Genomic DNA, 19717 nt, shown 5'->3' with positions numbered 1-19717 from the left:
TGCAAACTTGCATTTTTTCGCCTTGTTTTCCCTTTATTTAGCTTCCAGTATTCATATGAAACATTGAAGGAACTAGCACAAGAGCAGTTGGTACTATTTGAGAGCTGGGGACAAGTTGTTTGTTTTTATTGTTATGAATTCTAGTTTAATGATGGTTATCTTATACTAGCTAATGTTTAACTATTTTCTATACTGAAACGTTGCTTTTACTGTACACTTTGAGTGCCATTTCCATTTGAATTCTGTTGTTTATGTTGTTTTAGGTCACTTGCTTCCTCATTCCTCAGACCCTTGCATCACAGATATTAACCAGTGACAATTTCTGTGACCCTTGGCATTTATGCTTCCATATTAATATATCTTCAAAGAAATGAAGTTCAGTTACTGTTTTGCAATGGAGGATTGTTGTAGCATGGTGATTATCACTTTACAAAAAAGATCATTGTCTTGTCTGTGTCTTTTTTAAAAATGGAAACAGTAGTTTTTGAAGCTCCAAGTTCATTATCGGGTGGTAAACAGGAGTACCAGACGTAGGTTTGGGTGAGTGCTTCTATAGACCCTGTTGTCTTTGTCAGGCTTAAGATGTTTGTTGTTTGTGTGCGACCCACTGCTGCTTCCTGATCGCATGTATCCCTTCCCTTCACAGCCTACTCGACACCCAGCACCTCCCCTGCAAACCGATTCGTGAGTGTTGGACCACGGGATCCCAGCTTTGTAAATATCCCTCAACAGCCACAGGTGGGCAGCTTTGAACCTTTCTGTATTCAGTGCAGCTTGTTGTGGTCTTGTATCTCTGTGCAGTGAACTGCATTCATTTGCTGCTATCAGACGGCCTATTGTAATACACCTTGGGGATCTTTCAGAAATGTCTGACTGCACAGGCTGTAAAAGGAATACTCCTTTTTATTGGCACATACAGGAAATCTGCCTATTAGCTGAAAGTAAAATCTGTGCTTCATTTTATGTTATCTGGCATTTGATCGTGTTTCAAGTAATCATAAAGTGAGAAAATGTTGTCACCCTCTTTCTCTTCAGAATTCTAATGAAATACATCAGCCTGCTAGTTTTGAATTTACATTTCTTTCTACGTCACCGTTTAGTGCTATTCTGGAAAAGTCAATGGAAGTGCTGTGTAAATTCTAGTTTACAGTATAAAATCCTGCTTGTACAAGCTGTTTTAAAAGTATTAAGTGCCACAGGAATTCATTCTGCATAATTTGGAAGACCTGTGTTAGTTTAGTTAATAATTATTTGAATCCAATTTTCTGTAATATATAGGTTTTCAGACTGTTATACTTTTAAACTGTATTTTCAAATTGATTAGCTAGAGAGAAAAAAATCTATAAATTAATATTAATAGCATGCAAGGGAAAACCAAAGTACAGAACACATCATATCTTCATTTTTTTTTAAATTGCATCCATTGTATTTGACAGGGAATTTTTTTAAATTAATGTAACAATGAGCAAGGGAGGCTGTTGGAAATACCACAGTGTAACGAGAGTCAGTGTGAAAAACTATAAACTGGCACTATGTCTGAGTCCAGTCTCGTGTTACTTTCGTAGTAAAGTCTCTGAATGTCATTAAGAACCATTAGTGTATTTTTTTCCATTTCGAACACATAGATAATCTCTAGCTGTACGGACTACTGAATTAAAAAGAACAAGCTTCACAGAAAATCACACTGTGACGTATTAAGAATTTAGTCTGTGCTGAAATGTAATTTTTAGAATCTGAAAGATTCATATGTGTGAGGGAACTCAATGGAATGCTTATACCATATACTAGTGCTGGAAATTCAGGATGATTCCACTTTCATCCTGTATCCACCATAAGCTGATTCTACAGATAACCAGTGATTGATGACCAGATAGTCTGTGGAGTTTTAATACCGTCAATCGCAGACTGGTTGCCCCAGAAAGTAGAAGCACTGTGGTTTACAAATTACATTATAAATGGGTAATTGAACCTTCTTGTTATCTTTAAATAGATGGCTCATGCAGGTAGACTCGATTGTTACTGACTTTAAAACTTTTTGTATTCATTATTCATGCCTGCATTCTAATCTTTTAACCAAATATTTATTGACGCAACTCTTAATCCTTAAGGTAGTAATCGTAACAGTAGTAGGGTTAATCTTAAACAAGTTCTATCTGTATGAAGCCCAAATGCACTATTGATGCACAAACATTATATGAGACAGAGTGGTAGGAGGAGACAAATTATGTCTGTGACCCTCCACATAGTAAAGTGGTGATCTTGAAAGGTCTGCAAGAGGGAGGAGAAGTAAGATGCAAATATGTGGTACTCTTTTGAAAGGGAGATGAAAACCATTAACTAATTCCAAGCTTCTCTTGTGCTCACCCCAGAGGTTCTGGAAGAGACGAGAGTTTAGACTGCCTGTGCACCTGTTTGGCCGGAAAATAGTGCATTGCAGGGGTTGGGTGGGTGAACCTAAAGGAGGTGGGGTGGTGGGGGGATTGGACAAATATTAAGTTTGGAGGAAGAAAAATAAAAGCTTAACAGCCAAAATAATTTTTTTTTTTAGCCTTTAGTATTTTCCCAACAGTTTTCTTGCACCATCCTGTTTACGAACAGAATGCTCGCATTTAAAAAAAAAACATGATCATTGCACAAGTTTACAAATTCTAATGTAGTGGTTTGGTAATTTTGGTATTCACTTCACTATTTGTCAGTTTTAGAATCTGCAACCTGAAACTGTTGGCATTAAATTTGTAAATATTTAGTTACAAAATCATCATCATCATAGGCAGTCCCCACGAAATCGAGGAAGACTTGCTTCCACTCTAAAAGTGAGTTCTCAGGTGACTACAATCCAATACGGGAACTACAGTCTCTGTCACAGGTGGGACAGACCGTGGTTGAAGGAAAGTGTAGGTGGGGAGCCTGGTTTGCCGCACACTCCTTCCACTGTCTGCGTTTGGTATCTGCATGCTCTCAGCGACGAGACTCGAGGTGCGCAGCACTCTCCCGGATGCTCTACCTCCACACAGTAGTGCGACATAGTGTTCCTCATACAGCATGAAATAAGTCTAATTCGATCTTTGAACTTTCTAGTTAATTATAGCAAAACAATAGATTGCTCTTAAAACTAACACAGGAACAAATCACTTTCATAGCATTGTAAAATAATGACATACACCATAATACATGAAAATTTATTGCTGCTAATGCATCGGCTTTACACCGTTTGTAGTGACTTGTCTGTAGCATAGTACATTTGCTTGCTATCGCTGCATTTGCTAACGGCTCTAGTTTACAGCTGTTCAGACAGTACAGGTTAAACAACATACCACTGAATCCTCGGATTGAGAACGGAAGGTCACAGAAAGTATACTTCAGGCTGAAGGATAGAATAACTAAAGCTGTAGAATTCTTATCTGAAGGTCTGCATTATCTGTGTTTTGAATCAAAACCTTCATTAAGTGTCCAGTAATACAGACCTTGTTACAAAAGCTTCATTTAGTGTTAATTACATGTTTTTTTAAATGTAATAAATTCCAAGTAAGCCAGGGAACAGTTAAGCTGTTGACCTGCAGTTACTGCTGCATCAACAAGAAAAATGCAAGCAGCAACCGACTGCAATGACATGTTTTACTGGACAGTTAAAGCATTCTTTAATTCCTTAAGTCTTATCTAGACCTTTATTGGCATATGTGGCTACTTTTGCTTATATTTAAATGTTTATAATTATCTTAGCCCAGCAACTTTATTCTCTCATTTTTAATTTATTTTGAAGCAATGTAATCAGTTTTCAGGAAATCCTGCACGAGTGCACAGAGATCACGGAATCGCTGACCTTCAAAGTAACAGATGACCTAAACTGACAAATAGATTGCAGAGATACTTCAACTTTAAGGCAACTGAGCAAGAGTAGCCCATTTTCAACTAATCAGCCAAGAAGGGAGATAGTTCTTCCTGTTTTACTAACAGTCCCACTTTATATGTAAATGCTAGAGACACTCGTAATATTTTATGACCAGGCGATGCTGCATTTCAGAAGTCAGATTGGACCCAAGATCTGACCTCTGGAATGCAGTATATTCACGCTGATTTATGCATCCGGAGTCAGTGCCACAATAAACAAGGCCCACCTCAGAGGTTGATTTCACACAAGTGCTGATTCAGAAGCTGATTCAATCCCATCAGGTGATGGGGCACGTACCGTCCCTCTTCCTTCACCAACAAACCTCCCTTTCCCATAAATATGATGTATCTAGCCTGTCATACTTGCTGCTAGCAAATTGATTTACTTTAAAAAAAAACATTTGTCTACGTCGGTGTATACTATGGAATTGCCTCACTAAGAACATCCAGTATAACTAGGCAGTTCCACTTATCCTCTGTGTAGTTGAGAAATACTGAATCTGGATTACACACTGATTTTTAAACTTGCTTATTCGGCATAAAACCGGGCGGATGGGCAGTGAAAATTGGTGCAGCAATGCCCGCTCCCAACCTGCTGCCTTCTGCAGGATGTCATTTTAACCTGCTGTTTCTAGGCGCATGGGCTACGCCATTGGAAGGCAGCAGAGCCCTGCTATAAACATGCAGTTCCAGCTCCAGTGTTGTCTTCAGGGCCTGACTGCAATGTTTTACTCGTGGCTTCCCCACAAGGCTAACCTGCAATAAGCGGATCCAGAGGCCTAGAAAAGCATGGTATGTTTATTTTTTTAAAACTTCCTTCTGGGCCAGGAGTAGCAGAAGTGAAGTGTTGTGCCTTCCCTGCCCTTGGGTTTTCCTCCCCCAGCCCCCTTCCAAAAAGATGCCCTGACGACCCCCCTCTCCTATGCACTTACTTACTAACTTCCGAGGACCAATCCTTTGAGTACTCAGTCCTAGCCTCCATTCGACCGTCTGCCAGCTAGGGCTTCCTTTGAGTGGGAAACTGCCAGCCAGCATACAGATGAGGCCTACAAGTTAATATCTTCGCGACCTCACACTGGAGAGGCGGGTGAACAGTTTGCTCTCCAACTCAGCCATGCTCACATGACGTGACATGTTCAAATCTAGGCTCTGATGTCTGTCATGGCACTCATGCTGACTTGGTTAACAACAAAACGGGTCTAGTTGGTCTTGTGTCGGTTATCCTCTTCGGAACAAGTCCAAGAAGAACAATTTGGATCTGTTACTGGATTAGTTCCGACCGTATTGCCGCTGCCGTACACCCCAGTGTCCTACAGGGTGAAGTTTTATTTTTATTCGTTTCAGGATGTGGGCGTCGCTGGCGAGGCCAACATTTATTGCCCATCCCGAACTGCCCTTGAGAAGGTGTTGGTGAGCCGCCGCCTTGAAACGCTGCAGTCTGCGGTGAAGGTATTCCCATAGTGCTGCTAAGGAGGGAGTGCCAGGATTTTCATCCAGCGACGATGAAGGAGCGGCGATTTACTTCCAAGTCAGGATGGTGTGTAACTTGGAAGGGAACTTGCAGATGATGGTGTTCCAGTGCGCCTGTTGCCCTTGTCCTTCTTGGTGGTAGAAATCGCGGGTTTGGGAGGTGCTGCCGAAGAAGCCGTGACGAGTTGCTGCAGAGCATCTTGTAGATGGTACAAACTTCAGCCACGGTGCGTTGGTGGTGGAGGGAGTGAATGTCGAAGGTGGTGGTTGGGGAGCCAATTAAGCACAATGCTTTGTCCTGGATGGTGTTGAGCTTCTTAAGTGTTGTTGGAGATGCACTCATCCAGGGAAGTGGAAAGTATTCCATCACACTCCTGACTTGTGCCTTGCAGATGGTTTTGGAGAATCAGGAGTTGAAACACTCACCGCAGAATACCCAGCCTCTGACCCGCTCTTGTTGCCACAGTATTTATGTGACTGGTCCAGTAAAGTTTCTGGTCATCCCCCAGGATGTTGATGGTGGAGGATTCAGCAATGGTAATGCCATTGAATATCAAGGGGAGCTGGTTAGACTCTCACTTGTTGGAGATGGTCATTGCCTGGCACTTGTGTGGCGCGAATGTTACTTGCCACTTATCAGCCCAAGCCTAAATGTCATCCAGGTCCTGCTGCATGTGGGCATAGACTGCTTCATTTTCTGAGCAGTTACAAATGGAACTGAACACTGAGTCATCAGTGAACATCCCCACTTCTGACCTTATAGTGGAGGGAGGATCTCTGATGAAGCTGCTGAAGATGGGTGGGCCGAGGTCAATGCCCTGAGGAACTCCTGCTACAATGTCCTGGGGCTGGAATGATTGACCTTCAACAAACACAACCGTCTTCCTTTGTGCTGGTATGACTCCAGCCAGTGGAGAGTTTTCCCCCTGATTCTCATTCACTTCAATTTTACTTGGGCTCCTTGATGCCACACTCGGTCAAATGCTGACTTGATGTCCAGAGCAGTCACTCTCACCTCACCTCTAGAATTCAGTTTTTTTGTCCATGTTTGGACCAAGGCTGTAATGAGTGATTCCAAGGCTGGAGCCGAGTGATCCTGGCAAAACCCAAACTGACTATTATTGAGCAGATAACTGATGAGTCGGTGCCGCTTGCTGCTGATGACTAAGAATAGACTGATGGGGCGGTAATTGGCCGTATTGGATTTGTCCTGCTTTTTGTGGACAGGACAAACCTGGGCAGTTTTCCACATTGTCGGATAGATGCCAATGTTGTAGCTGTACTGGAACAGCTTGGCTAGAGGCACAGCTACTTCTGGAGCGCAAGTCTTCAGCACGACAGCTGGGATGTTGTCCAATCCCATAGCCTTTGCTGTATCCAGTGCACTCAGCCGTTTCTTGATATCACGTGGAATGAATTGAATTGGCTGAAGTCTGGCTTCTGTGATGGTGGGGACCTCAGGCGAAAGCTGATATGAAGCATCCGATCGGCACTTCTGGTTGAAGATGGTTGCAAATGCTTCAGCCTTGTCTTTTGCACTTGCATGCTGGGCATCACCATCATTGAGGATGGGGATATTCATGGAGCCTCCACCTCCCGTAAGTTGTTTGATTGTCCACCACCATTCATGACTGGATGTGGCAGGACTGCAGAGCTTTATTCTGATCCATTAATTGTGGGATCACTTAGCCCTGTCTATGGCATGCTGCTTCTGTTGTTTAGCATGCATGTAGTCCTGTGTTGCAGCTTCCCCAGGTTGGCACCTCATTTTTAGGTATGCCTGGTGCTGCTCCTGGCATGCTCTTCTACACTCCTCATTGCACCAGGGTTGGTCCCCTGGCTTGATGGTAATGGTAGAGTGAGGGATATACCAGGTCATGAGGTTACAGATTGTGGTTGACTAAAATTCTGCTGCTGTTGATGTCCCACAGCACCTCATGGATGCCCAGTTTTGAGCTGCTAGATCTGTCCTGAATCTATCCTGGCTACAGACGTCATACTGGAGGACTGCTTAACGTTGTACCATTGTTTAAAAAACGAGAACGGGATAGACACAGTAATTACAGGCCAGTCAGCCTAACCTTGGTGGTGGGAAAATTATTGAAAAAAAATTCTGAGGGACAGGATAAACCCTCATTTAGAAAGACACGGATTAATCGAGGACAGTCAGCATTGTTGAGGGAAGGTTGTGTCTGACTAACTTGATTGAATTTTTTGAGGAGATAACAAGGAGGGTCGATGAGGATAGTGCATTTGATGTAGTGTATATGGATTTCAGAAAGGCTTTTGATAAGGTCCCACATGGCAGATTGGTCATGAAAGTAAAAGCCTATGGGATCGAAGAGAAAGTGTCAAGTTGGATCCATAATTGGCTCAGAGGTAGAAAGTAAAGGGGTAATGGTCGAAGGGTGTTTTTGTCGCTGGAAGGCTGTTTCCAGTGGGGTTCTGCAGGGCTCAGTACTAGGTCCCTTGCTGTTTGTGGTATATATCAATGCTTTGGACTTGAATGTATGGAGTATGATTAGGAAGTTTGCAGATGATACAAAAATTGGCTGTGCGGTTGATAATGAAGAAGAAAGCTGGAGACTGCAGGAAGATATCAATGGATGGTTAAGTGGGCAGAACAGTGGCAAATGGAATTCAATCTGGAGAAATTTGAGGTAATGTATTTGGGGAGGGCTAACAAGGAAAGGGAATACATATTAAATGGTAGGACATTGAGAAGTGTAGAGGAACAGAGGGACCTTGGAGTTCATGGCCACAGATCCCTGAAGGTAGCAGGCCAGGTAGATAAGGTGGTTAAGAAGGCATACAGAATACATGCCTTTATTAGCCAAGGCATAGAATACAAGAGCAGGGAGGTTAAGCTTGAACTGTATAACACACTAGTTAGGCCACAGCTAGAGTACTGCATGAAGTTCTGGTCACCACATTACAGGAATGATGTGATTGCACTAGAGAGGGTAAAGAGGAGATTTACAAGGATGTTGCCTGGACTGGTGAATTTTAATTATGAGGAAAGATTGGGTCGGCTGTTTTCTTTGGAACAGAAGAGGCTGAGATGTTGACCTTATTGAGGTGTATAAAATTATGAGGGGCCCAGATAGAGTGGATAGGACAGACCTAATTTCCCTTAGCAGAGGAGGCAACAACCAAGGCGCATAGATTTAAAGTAATTGTTAGAAGGTTTAGAGAGGAGTTGAGGGGAAATTTCTTCACCCAGAGAGTGGTGGAGGTCTGGAAGTCACTGCCTGAAAGAGTGGTAGAGGCAGAATCCCTCATAGCATTTAAAAAGTACTTGGATGTGCACTTGAAGTGCTGTAACCTTCAAGGCTATGGACCAAGAGCTGGAAAGTGGAATTAGGCTGGATAGCTCTTTTATGGTCGGCGCAGGCATGATGGGCCGAATGCCGTCCTTCTGTGCTGTAAATTTCTATGATTCTATCCCATTTAGCATGGTAGTAGTGCCTCACAATACGATGGAGGGTGTCTTCAGTGGGAAGACGGGACTTCGTCTGCACGAGGACATTGCGGTGATCACTGCTACCAATGCTGCCACGAACAGATGTATCTGCGACAGGTAGATTGATGAGGACGAAGTCAAGTGTTGGTTCTTTCACTACCTTCTGCAGGCCCAGTCGGCAGCTATGTCCTTCAGGCCAGCTTGGTCAGTCGTGGTGTTACCGAGCCCCTTTTGGTGATGGACAGTGAATTCCCCCACTCAGAGTACATCCTGTGCCCTTGCTACCCTCAGTGCTTCTTCCAAGTGGTGTTCAACATGGAGAAGTACTGATTCACCAGCTGAGGAAGGGCCGTAAGTGGTAATCAGCAGGAGGTTTCCTTGCCATGCTTGACCTGAAGCCATGGGGCCTGGAGTCAATGTTGAGGACTCCCAGGGCCACTCCCTCCCGACTTCCTCCTGACTGTATATCACTATGCCGGCACCCCTGGTGGGTCTGAGCATGATAAGCCATTAATAAACTGTAACCCAAAGCCTTATTACAAAAGCCTCAGGATAAGTTAATAGGCTATTTCTAAAATTTAAGAACAAAGTGATGCAGCAGTTCACTCCAATAATCTATGATCTTATTTGCCCTGAGATTTTTTCAGGGATGTGTCTGTGAGCTAACAAAGTAACTCTGTAAAATGAACGCACCATGTAACTAGAAATGTAAGGTATGTTTTTAAAAACAAACTTTTTGACTTCCTTTTGGGCCAGAAAGAGTAGAAGTGAAACCTTGGGCAATCCCTGCCCCTGGGTTTCCCCCGCCCCGGCCCAACAAAGGTTACCTCCCTCCTACATACTTACTGACTGCCGGAGACCAATCTTTATTGGAGTTAGCAATTTCACCATTTATACTGTGATCATGATCTCTGGAGTTGTGATATAATCATTTGCAGCACGTGTAGGAATTTAAAACTTACCAGCAGCAGAAAATTTCCATTTGGTTGACTAACTTGACCTTTGATTGATCTCAATCCCAATATCTCATTTTTTAACAACATATCCTTCAAATCCCTCTTTCTTCATTACACAGTGGAGGTTTTCTATCATCAGATACTAGGGGTGAAATTGGCCTTCGGCAGAAAAGAAAATCAGGTGGGCTGTAAAAAAAAAAAAAGATTGCCAATTTGTTGCTGCCCATTTTGCGCTGCTGCAATTTCACCTCCATTGTATCAATAAAGCCATGATCTAAATAAAACACACAGCTAGACGTATGACTCTTGCACCATTCACGAACCTGTGGGTTGTGCAATATAAACCAGGTGGCACTGGGGCTTTCTGATGGACTGAGTACCACCTCAAGAGGAGCAGCAAGTGACCTTGAACCTGTGGTTACCAAAGCTTTCCACCACTAGGGGGGGGGCGGCGGGGTTCCTCATCTCATGTTTGGGCCTGTTGTAGACTAAATGATAGTGATTGATTGCCATGATTAGTCAAGAACTTCATTATTGTATCATGCGACTACCAGAATGATAGAAGGCAAACTAGATGGATCGTGGATCGTGGTCTTTTTTTGTCTAAACTACCTGTAAGTTTGGTTAGTATCACTGGAACAAGACATCCTTTGTGTGCCTAATTTTGGTTTAGATGACATTGTTGGAGAATCTTATTTACTTTTAAGAAGATTTGATGATCCATAGATTGTTGCCAGAGGAGAGCAGAGATGTGCATATATTACTGCTGTCTCTTTCATCCATCTTCCCTGATTATTTTTACTGCAGATAGCACAGTATTGGATTAGCCTGCTGTATAGCACATCAAGAGGAAGATCAATTTATTGACTTTGTCAGCATAGTAAGTAATTGTTGAAGGAGAGGAATGGAAGGCGAGAGTGCACTGCATCAAAAATAAAATATGACATCTACTTTTTCTACCTTATGCATCTTTAAATGTTTACACAGGAAAGAGCACTTCAGTTAATCAGGTGGTTGTACATTATTAATTAACCCCAGTTCAGAGCTCTGCAGAATTGCATGGTTTTGCAGAAGTGCAGTGTTTGATTTCTTGTAGGTGATGGAGACATTGACCAACTTTCAGCATTTCCTCCCCCTCTGTTGCTTTCTTCAGACTGCAATCAGATCACATTGTGGCACAAATGACATTATAGTATCCAGCCTATCGATAAAATGGATTCTTAGTTCATCCAATAAGCAGTATGGCTAGACAACACTGGCAGATTTTCTTTCCTAGGTGTTTTCAATTGAAATCCATCCTTAATGATATCGATGACCTGCAGGCGAGTTTAAATGGGCTGCTTCTATTTTGTATTAAATTATAAGGCTAGGAAATACAGCAAAAATAGTCACCATTTTCAGTATTTTTTATTCTGTGCATATTCTACTGAAAAGGATTACTTTAGCCAAATTTGTTTTGTTTTTTGCCATCTTTATTTCACCAAGTTATTCATGGTTAGTTTATAAAGCCAGGGTTTAAATGTTAAAATAGCCTGTTTGTGAGTCACACCAGTCAAATTACATACTGGAGAAAATCATTGCTTCCTTTCACAATACTTATAATTTTATAATATAAGATACTACAAAAGGTTTAACAAATTTTCTTTTCGTAACTTGTAGTTCTCTTACATCAGAGGAATTCATAATCTATGCACTAAATGCATACCAGGCAATAAACCCAAAGAATGCAAACGTTTTGGCTATAACTCAACATGTTTTGGGTTATTAAAATTATGTGTAACGCTAGCATTATGTATCCTCGAGAAGGTCGGGGCAGATGAGCGGCGTGAGATCGTGGTGGAGGAACCGTGAGAGATCGTTGCGAAGGTGCGGCGAATGTTTGTGGCGAAGGAGTGGCGAGAGATCGTGGTGGAGGTGCGGTGAATGTTTGTGTTGGAGGTGCGGCGAATGTTTGTGGCGGAGGAGCGGCGAGAGATCGTGACGGAGGTGCGGCAAATGAGGTTACAGGTCCCAGAAGGGCCGAGGGCCCAAAGGCAGCGCGGACCAGACCACACTACGATATGTGTGCGCACTAGGTCCGTGCAGCAGAGCAGGTCTCCAGAATTCCTGGTTAACCCTTGCCACTGGATAAAGGCCTAGCTCTGTCATGGCTGATGTGCTACAGTCACCACAAGTTTAAAAAAAATCCACACACAGGAATCTTCTGCCCCTGGAGTTCAGGACTGGAATATTGAGTCCTTCATTGAAACTTCTGTGAACCCATGTGGAAGCTAGTTATCCTAGTTTGAGGGACCGCCAATGATGATGATGATTATTTCCTGGTTTAGAGAGATAGTAGGTTAAATTTTCCTGCTCCTGGTCACCCATTGTAGTGGAGTAAAATGGCCAGCCAGGTGCAGAAGTCCTGCCCTACTAAAACTTTACCCACTTTGCACCTGGCATATTTTCCGGTGGGCGGGACCCATGATTGTAGAAGCAGTCACCTCAAACAGGCGGGTTTTACTTTAGGTGCATATCTGTCCTGATGTGCTGTCTGGATGTCAGACACATCATACTCACTCCAAATGGGTGTCCAGGGTTGCCAGTTGGGAATAGGTATACTGGAGATAATTTTTAAAAATGCAGTACCCCCCCCCCCACACACACACACACACACACACACACACTTACTTCTTGGCACTTGGAATCTCATGAGTCTTTGTGCCAATTGTAAATGATTTACTTTTTGCTGACCCCAATGGGATTCCTAATTGGAGAACCCCATCTGATATATTTGATAGAGGACGAAGACTTGTGGAGGGATGCATGAAAGATGCTGTATGCACATCTGCTGGTACCTGCACACCTATAGCTACAGACAAAGATATACCTTGCTTTGGCAGCTGCTTAGTTGGAACAGCAGCCCCAATGGCACCAGTAAGATATGTGAATGCTTAATTAACTGTAATGTTGACTACTTCCTTGGAACCATCCCACTTATAGCATGTCATGCTTCCAGTGGCACTGAATGAGAGAAGGTATGTCAGAGTAACTCAGCCAACATTTTCTGATTGGACAAAACCATCAAGATATCATCAATCATTTCTGGAGAACCTGGAACCGCTACCAGCCAATCATTGTGAGGTAGAACCCTTTCAGTTTCTGAGTCAAAAGAGAAGCAGATGCAAAACTGCAAGCACACGTTCACGTAATGGTCGAAATGGAGAGCTGTGGCTGGAAACTTGGTTCCACCTCCTTGCAACCATCTCACGCAGCACCACCTCCACTTCAGCTATTAACAGGAGGTCAGGTGCTCGGCTCCTCCTATCACCTGAATACAGACTCACTCCTGCACCTTAGGTTTCCTTTTCTTTCATTGTTGCCTATTCTGGTTTAGCAAAAGCTACAGATGGATTGAGATGCCTTTTGAGGCTCTCCAAAGCCTTCATCAGATTGTGACAGTCCTTTTTAATTGTTCCTGTCCCCTTCAATTTCACGCATGCAATTTTCCACTTCCACCATTAGCCTGCTCCGTGCACCATCCCAATCAATAGCTGAAGCTATGCTAATGAGCTGACAGTGTAATATTCCAGATATAGTCTGTGTATACCTCCATATGGATTACCTGTCAGATGTCTTTTAAGGGTGAATAGCCGCAGCATCTTCAATCTTTCTTCATAGCTCGGACCTTTGGCACTCGGGTCCGCCTTCTGCTCTTCTCTGCAATTTGTTCAAATCCATAATGTATAATAATTTAGACCAAAATATGTCCCACAACATCGCTTTAGTTCTTCACCTAGCCTATTGCCATAAAGAACAATTCTTGTGGAGATACCCTGCACTTCTAATCCTTCTTAGCTGGACTAGGCTTATATTCCCTTGAGTGTAGAAGATTTTAAGGGGTGATGTAATTGAGGTGTTTAAGATGATTAAAGAATTTGATAGCGTAGATAAAGAGAAACTATTTCCTCTGCGGGGTGGGGGAAGGGGGGGGGATGAAGTCCAGAACAAAGGGGCATAACCTTAAAATTAGAGCTAGACCGTTCAGGTGTTATGTTCAGCCATGAACTCATTGAATGGCGGTGCAGGCTCGAAGGGCCAAATGGCCTACTCCTGCACCTATTTTCTATGTTTCTATGTCAAGAAACACTTCTTCACACAAAGGGCAGTGGAAAACTGTAACAGTTCCCCCAATAAACTGTTGAAGCTAAGTCAATTGAAAACTTCTAAACTGAGATTGATAGATTTTTGTTCGGCAAGTGTATTCAGGGTTATGGAACGAAGGCACGTAGATGAAGTTAAGATACAGAACAGTCATGATTTAATTGAATGGCAGCACAGGTTTGGGGGGCTGAATGATTTACTCCTATTTCTATATTCCTGTGGATTCTAACAATGAAAAAGAATTGAGGTAAGTGAGGAAAAAAGAGAGAATAGGATAACTTTCCTGCCCCAACCTGCCTCTGGTGTCATCTACAATCTCTGGCAGAGCTTCTGTAATTCTGCTGTTCATGAGGTCAATTTCTGCAGCATAATGTTGTACAGTAACCACAATTTTTAGGTTACAATGATTAGAAAACTTGATTGACTACCAATTGTATTTGAAAAATTGAACTACCCATGACACAATGTTTCACATTGCAAATCACATCCAAAATTCAGAATATAAAATATTGACTATTATGAATAGCAACTAAATACATCTACCACTCTGTCCACAATTTTTCATCAATTGTTTTCAAGAATTTTTCTTCCTCCGAACGTTTATATGGAACCTAAGAAGCCGTATTCTCTGCTAATTCACCGGCAAGTTGACTGTGATTGAAACATTTATAAGACTTCAGAACAGCCTTTGGAAAGGCTGAGATAATTTATTTATCCGTATGTGACAAATTTCCATCAAATGGCTGCCCTTCTTTAAATTTAAATGTAGCTCTTTAAGGGCTGATGACCATGCAATTTTCCATCATCCCGCTCCTTTGGTGAGCTCTCAGCACCAGGCCCAATATAGGCTAGAAGCTTGCCCATGTATTAGTAATGAGGGTTAACTTTTGAGAAATCCCGCAAGGTCAGTCCAATGCAACTTCAGTGAGCACTAAGCTCGCTGCATTCCAGTCCTGTCGACTGGGATGATCGTGGGGATACAACAATTAGCTTCAGAAGATGGAAGGTGATGTACAAATGTTAATTCCTTCTTTTTTCAAATTGTATTTACAATTGCATAGGTGAATGAACACTGATAGAATATTCATTTATTTAGTAGTGTCATATGTACAATTTAATAAAAGTTCTAAATAATATATAACTATATATTTAAAGTAATAGTTCAAGAACTACACAGGTTTTTAAATTCAAGATTTACAAGGGCTTAATATTCTTTGTAAAGAAAACATTCTTGGCAGGCAAGCCACAGAAGACGTGGTACCCAAAGATTTAATAGCTTAGTTACTGAGATCTCGGCTCTCATCTTGATTGCTGGTGGTTCTTTTTTAAAAAAACTAAGAAAATTCCTTTCAGTGGTCCTGGAAACAACTTTTCTGTTGCGCAGCAGAAGTTCAGAGGGATCACATGCAAATGAATTCTCGCTACAAGCTGTTCAAGAGTGTCTTCCTGTGGCATGAACTTGAACTTGTTGCAGAGCCACATTCCTCAGGAATGGTGGGGGGGTGGGGGGGCGGCGGGGCGGGGTGAGTGGAGAAAGAAACGGCAGTGTTCAGCAAAAGAATTAATTTTGCACCGAAGTGCAGTCAGGTAGTCTTAGCCAAGCCCACAACTTCTGATAAAAGTGGCATTGTTGTCGGCCAGCCGTATAAAAATGTGACAGAAAGTTGTGTTTTCGACCAAGACTAAGTTGTGCATACACAGAAATGTTCAGACATTTCCGAGCTTAGCTTCAGAAGCTACAAATGCTTGTAACTAGGTAAATACATTAATATCTACAACAATTACCTTCTGTGAGACTAAAGACAACTAATGTTATGCTTGTATTTACTGTGGCAATGCTAAATACTTAAATAAAATTACAATTTAATATATGCCATTAGAGAAGGGCCAGTATTTTACCTGAACTTGGTGGCTAAGTGATCCACCATGACTGCTATTGTTGGTTACTATTTATGACAAAAGAATGAGCAATTAACAAGAGCGGGCTGCCCTTCCTGTATCTAATTGCTCACCTAATGCTGACCATATTTCCTAAAAAGTAAAACTGACGACTTGCTACGCCTGTTAATCATGTTACCATATTTTCTATCACTGTTGCATGTTTCCTGCTCTTTTTGATTCGTAGGAACTGGACATTTTCCCTATAATCCTAATGCTGTGAATGCATTTGTTGTAATCATTTTCCAACGAGACCGCAATCCTTTATTTCAAAAAAAAAGAAAAAGGGGGGGGTGGAAAGCAGGAAATGAGCTGGCTTTTGTCAAGAGATTTCCGAAATGTAATGACTGGTGAAATATTTGTGTTGAACTGGCCTGTCGGCAGGGGTCTTTCGCTGCTGACACTTGGGTTCTTTAGAATTTGCACTGCAATATCCTCAAAAACCCCTCTGGTAGATCAGGTAGGCCAGCGACACTCTTTGAAGTTTTTTCATGAGCAAAAGAAAGGCATAATGAGAGGAAGCTATTACTCAAGCATAAAATACTCTTTGAGATAGCGAAATGGCAGAGTTAACACTCTCTAAGAGGCTTTCTCTTTCCTTTACTTCTCATTAAATTTTTTGTTCCTGTGCATGTTCCATGATGGGAGATGTTTCGTCTGCGAACCATTTCTGCAACTTACAGCACCTGCTTCTGAAAGAAGTAGCACTTCTGACCGCATTTTAATCAACAGTAATGTTTTAAAAATCACTCACTTGTGATGTTTTCTAAGATCATTTTAAATCTTTAAAATCAGACAATGTATGCTATTGTTTGCACCAAAAAAGGAAAAATCACTTGATACAGACTTTAAAATTTATTATTGGAAGGACATTTGAAATAATCAGCAGCGTCTGTACAATAAGAATGATACCTTAAGCACAAAACAGTAGAGATCTGAGTGGTCCTTACTGGAAAGGAGCTTCAAGCCACATTTAATAGCAGAACTGATCCAAATTTTAGCCTTTTAAATTTATTTGCAAAAATCTGAATTGGGCCAAAATATGGGATCATTTTGGGTTCAGCAATGGAAGTCCTTAAAATAAATAAATATAGTGGGACACTTACAGAGAAGAACTTATGTATGTAGTGGCATTTCTGTCATCCTGGCACAGGTTTTCTGCCACCACTCCGTTGGTTTATAGATGTGTAGCAGTAAGACCAAAGACATGTTGATTTCAATTCTTAATGTGGTACATATGGGAGAGGTCAGCTATGTTGTGCATCTCGGCACTGTAGTAGCAGAGGAAATGTGACCATGTATTCTGGTAGACTAAGATGTTATGCATCCTAGGCAGGGGGTTCCACTGGAGTGACAGCAGGACACCAACAGAACCTGTGAATATCTTAGCATGGGCTTGATTGTCTGAGTTTTTACTGCCCAATTTGAGGCAAATTTGAGATTGGCAGGAGTTCAAATGGGGCAGATATGCAGAACATCACATCAATACTCATTGGAATGCGAATGATAATTTTCCTGCCAGAGATGAAGGCAGCAGCAGATACTACCTGCTCAAATATGGGCAGATATATTACAATTCAAAACAAATGATGGAATAACATCAAATATTGGACTTTTCCCTGAAGGGGAGAACACCCATACATAAATATTGTATCCAGTGCTGCTAGGCATCAAGTGACGAGCAGCAGTTTATTTAAAGGGCTGCTGAAGTCAAACTTTGAAGTACTCTAACTTTTGTTTCTTCTCTACCATTGGACTGATAAGTGGCAAGTAACATTCCCGCTGCAAAAGTGTCAAGCAATGACGATCTCCAATGAGAGAGTCTAACCACCCTTAGAATTCAATGGCATTATCATCACGGAATCCCCCACCATCAACATCCTGGGAGTCACCATTGACCAGAAACTTAAATACTGTGGCTACAAGAACAGGTCAATGACTGGATATTCTGCGGCAAGTGACCCACCTCCTGACTCTCCAAAGCCTTTCCACCATCTACAAGGCACAAGTGTGATGGAATACTCTCCACTTGCCTGGATGAGTGCAGCTCCAACAATACTCAAGAAGCTCAACACCATCCAGGACAAAGCAGCCTGCTTGATTGGCACTCCCTCCACCACCAGCACACCGTGGCTGCAGTGTGTACCATCTACAAGATGCGCTGTAACAAGGTTTTTTCGGCAGCACCTCCCAACCAACGACCTCTACCACCTAGAAGGACAAGGGAAGCAGGCGCATGGGAACACCATCATCTCCAAGTCACCCTCCTAGTCACATACCATCCTGACTTGGAAATATGGCGCCATTCCTTCGTCACTGGGTCAAATTCCTGGAACTCCCTCTCTAACAGCACTGTGGGAGTACCTTCACCACTTGGACTGCAGCGGATCAAGAAGGTGGCTCACCACCACCTTCTCAAGGGCACTTATGGATGGGAAATAAATGCTGGCCCTGCCAGCGATGCCCACAACCCATGACCGAATAAAAAAAACATTTGTAGTAATTGTTTTTCATGAACAATCCTGCTTCAGATCTATTTTTTTGTCTTATGCTTTGGAACTTCAGATTTTATCTCCTTACACATACTACAGAGGCAATGGAATTTATTTATCTAAATAGTTCTCTGACCTCTGTTTCTTGGAGGGGGCGAGATTCATCACACAGCCCAAGAGGCATGTTGCCCTTCCCCCCTCCCCCCACCCACCTATATCCTTACACCCGTACATACCAACTTAGGCGCTCGTGTCTCCACCTGAGTCGTGAATAGTGTTTGCTTCACTGAATTATAAGTTATGTCACATACTGCACCGACTTGGAGACCACCTGCATCACAGGCATTTCAATGCTAGTGGCTGCAAAGGTCACTACCACCCTGAATTTCTATCCCACAGTGCCATTCCAGGCTGCCCCTGGGGACTTTGTTGCCCATGCACATGAGCACGAAGCAAGTTACAGATGCAATGTTTGCTACAGCTGCCAGTACAGCTGCTTTTCCATAGACATTCAGCAGCACCATGACATGACACCGCAGCTTAATTAACTGTGCGGCAAGATTTCTCAAAATCCAGAGAATCATAAAATCATAGCCGTTTTACAATGCCTTCAACTATCTTAATAGAAAACGTTACCCCTCACATGCATTTGAGTATAACACTCATGTTTCTGATAGCTGCCACCGTTTCTGAGGCAGTTCACCAGTCCACCACTCTTTGGACTAAAAACATATGTCAGGATGGATACTACTGTAGAAGGCTCCCTTCTACAGCTGTGGTTGATGACATCTGTGTGCTTTCCTAGGGTACCAACTGAGAACCATGACAGTAGGGTTTCTCCTGACACCAGAATCATCATTGAGTAGACAGTTGACATTTCCCTAGATCAATCGAGACAGCTCTCAAATATTGTCCCAACAAGAGCTTCAAGGATTGTGGTGGTGCACGATATGCTGCAAACTTCACTTTGCAAAGAGACCCCCTCCTGGATGCCTGAAGGAGGAAGAGGAATGCTTGCAGAGGCAGCAGGTTAAGCTGGCAGACAACCAACCTTTGGCCTCCAAATAATTATTTCATTTTTTTAATTTTCAGCACCAGCCAATATTCTGGTCAGTCTACAGAAAATAAATTCCACCATAATTAATAGCACCATTATAATCAATCATACTGATACAGCACTTGCATTATTTAAGTACAAGTATCAGCAGAGAGACCCCAGTGATGTGTCACTACTTGCATCACTGTGCAGTGGCTGAATGCAGTTGACATTTGCATGCTGAAACAGTTGTATGGAGTGCATTTGACTGACTTCCTGTAAGCCAGTGTAATTTCTTCTGAAAAATACTGAGACCACCTGCACTTTAAAA

At 42.4% G+C, this 19717-nt stretch overlaps 1 protein-coding gene across 11 annotated transcripts in view; it reads left to right on the top strand.

The window, feature by feature from the left end:
* nfia (nuclear factor I/A) overlaps positions 1-19717 on the top strand; it is a 593806-nt gene that overhangs the window by 533962 nt on the left and 40127 nt on the right. For 9 of the 11 annotated variants that reach the window (XM_070886921.1, XM_070886925.1, XM_070886924.1 and 6 more), the window contains one exon: positions 647-738. The exons of the other annotated variants lie outside the window; for them this stretch is intronic. In XM_070886921.1, the coding sequence (XP_070743022.1) occupies positions 647-738 (92 nt within the window). The remainder of the gene's footprint in view (positions 1-646; positions 739-19717) is intronic. 11 annotated transcript variants of the gene reach the window in all.

The sequence above is a fragment of the Pristiophorus japonicus genome, chromosome 8, assembly GCF_044704955.1.
Source record: "Pristiophorus japonicus isolate sPriJap1 chromosome 8, sPriJap1.hap1, whole genome shotgun sequence".
NCBI classification, from domain to species: Eukaryota; Metazoa; Chordata; class Chondrichthyes; family Pristiophoridae; genus Pristiophorus; species Pristiophorus japonicus.
This window is presented reverse-complemented; position numbering and strand designations above follow the sequence as displayed.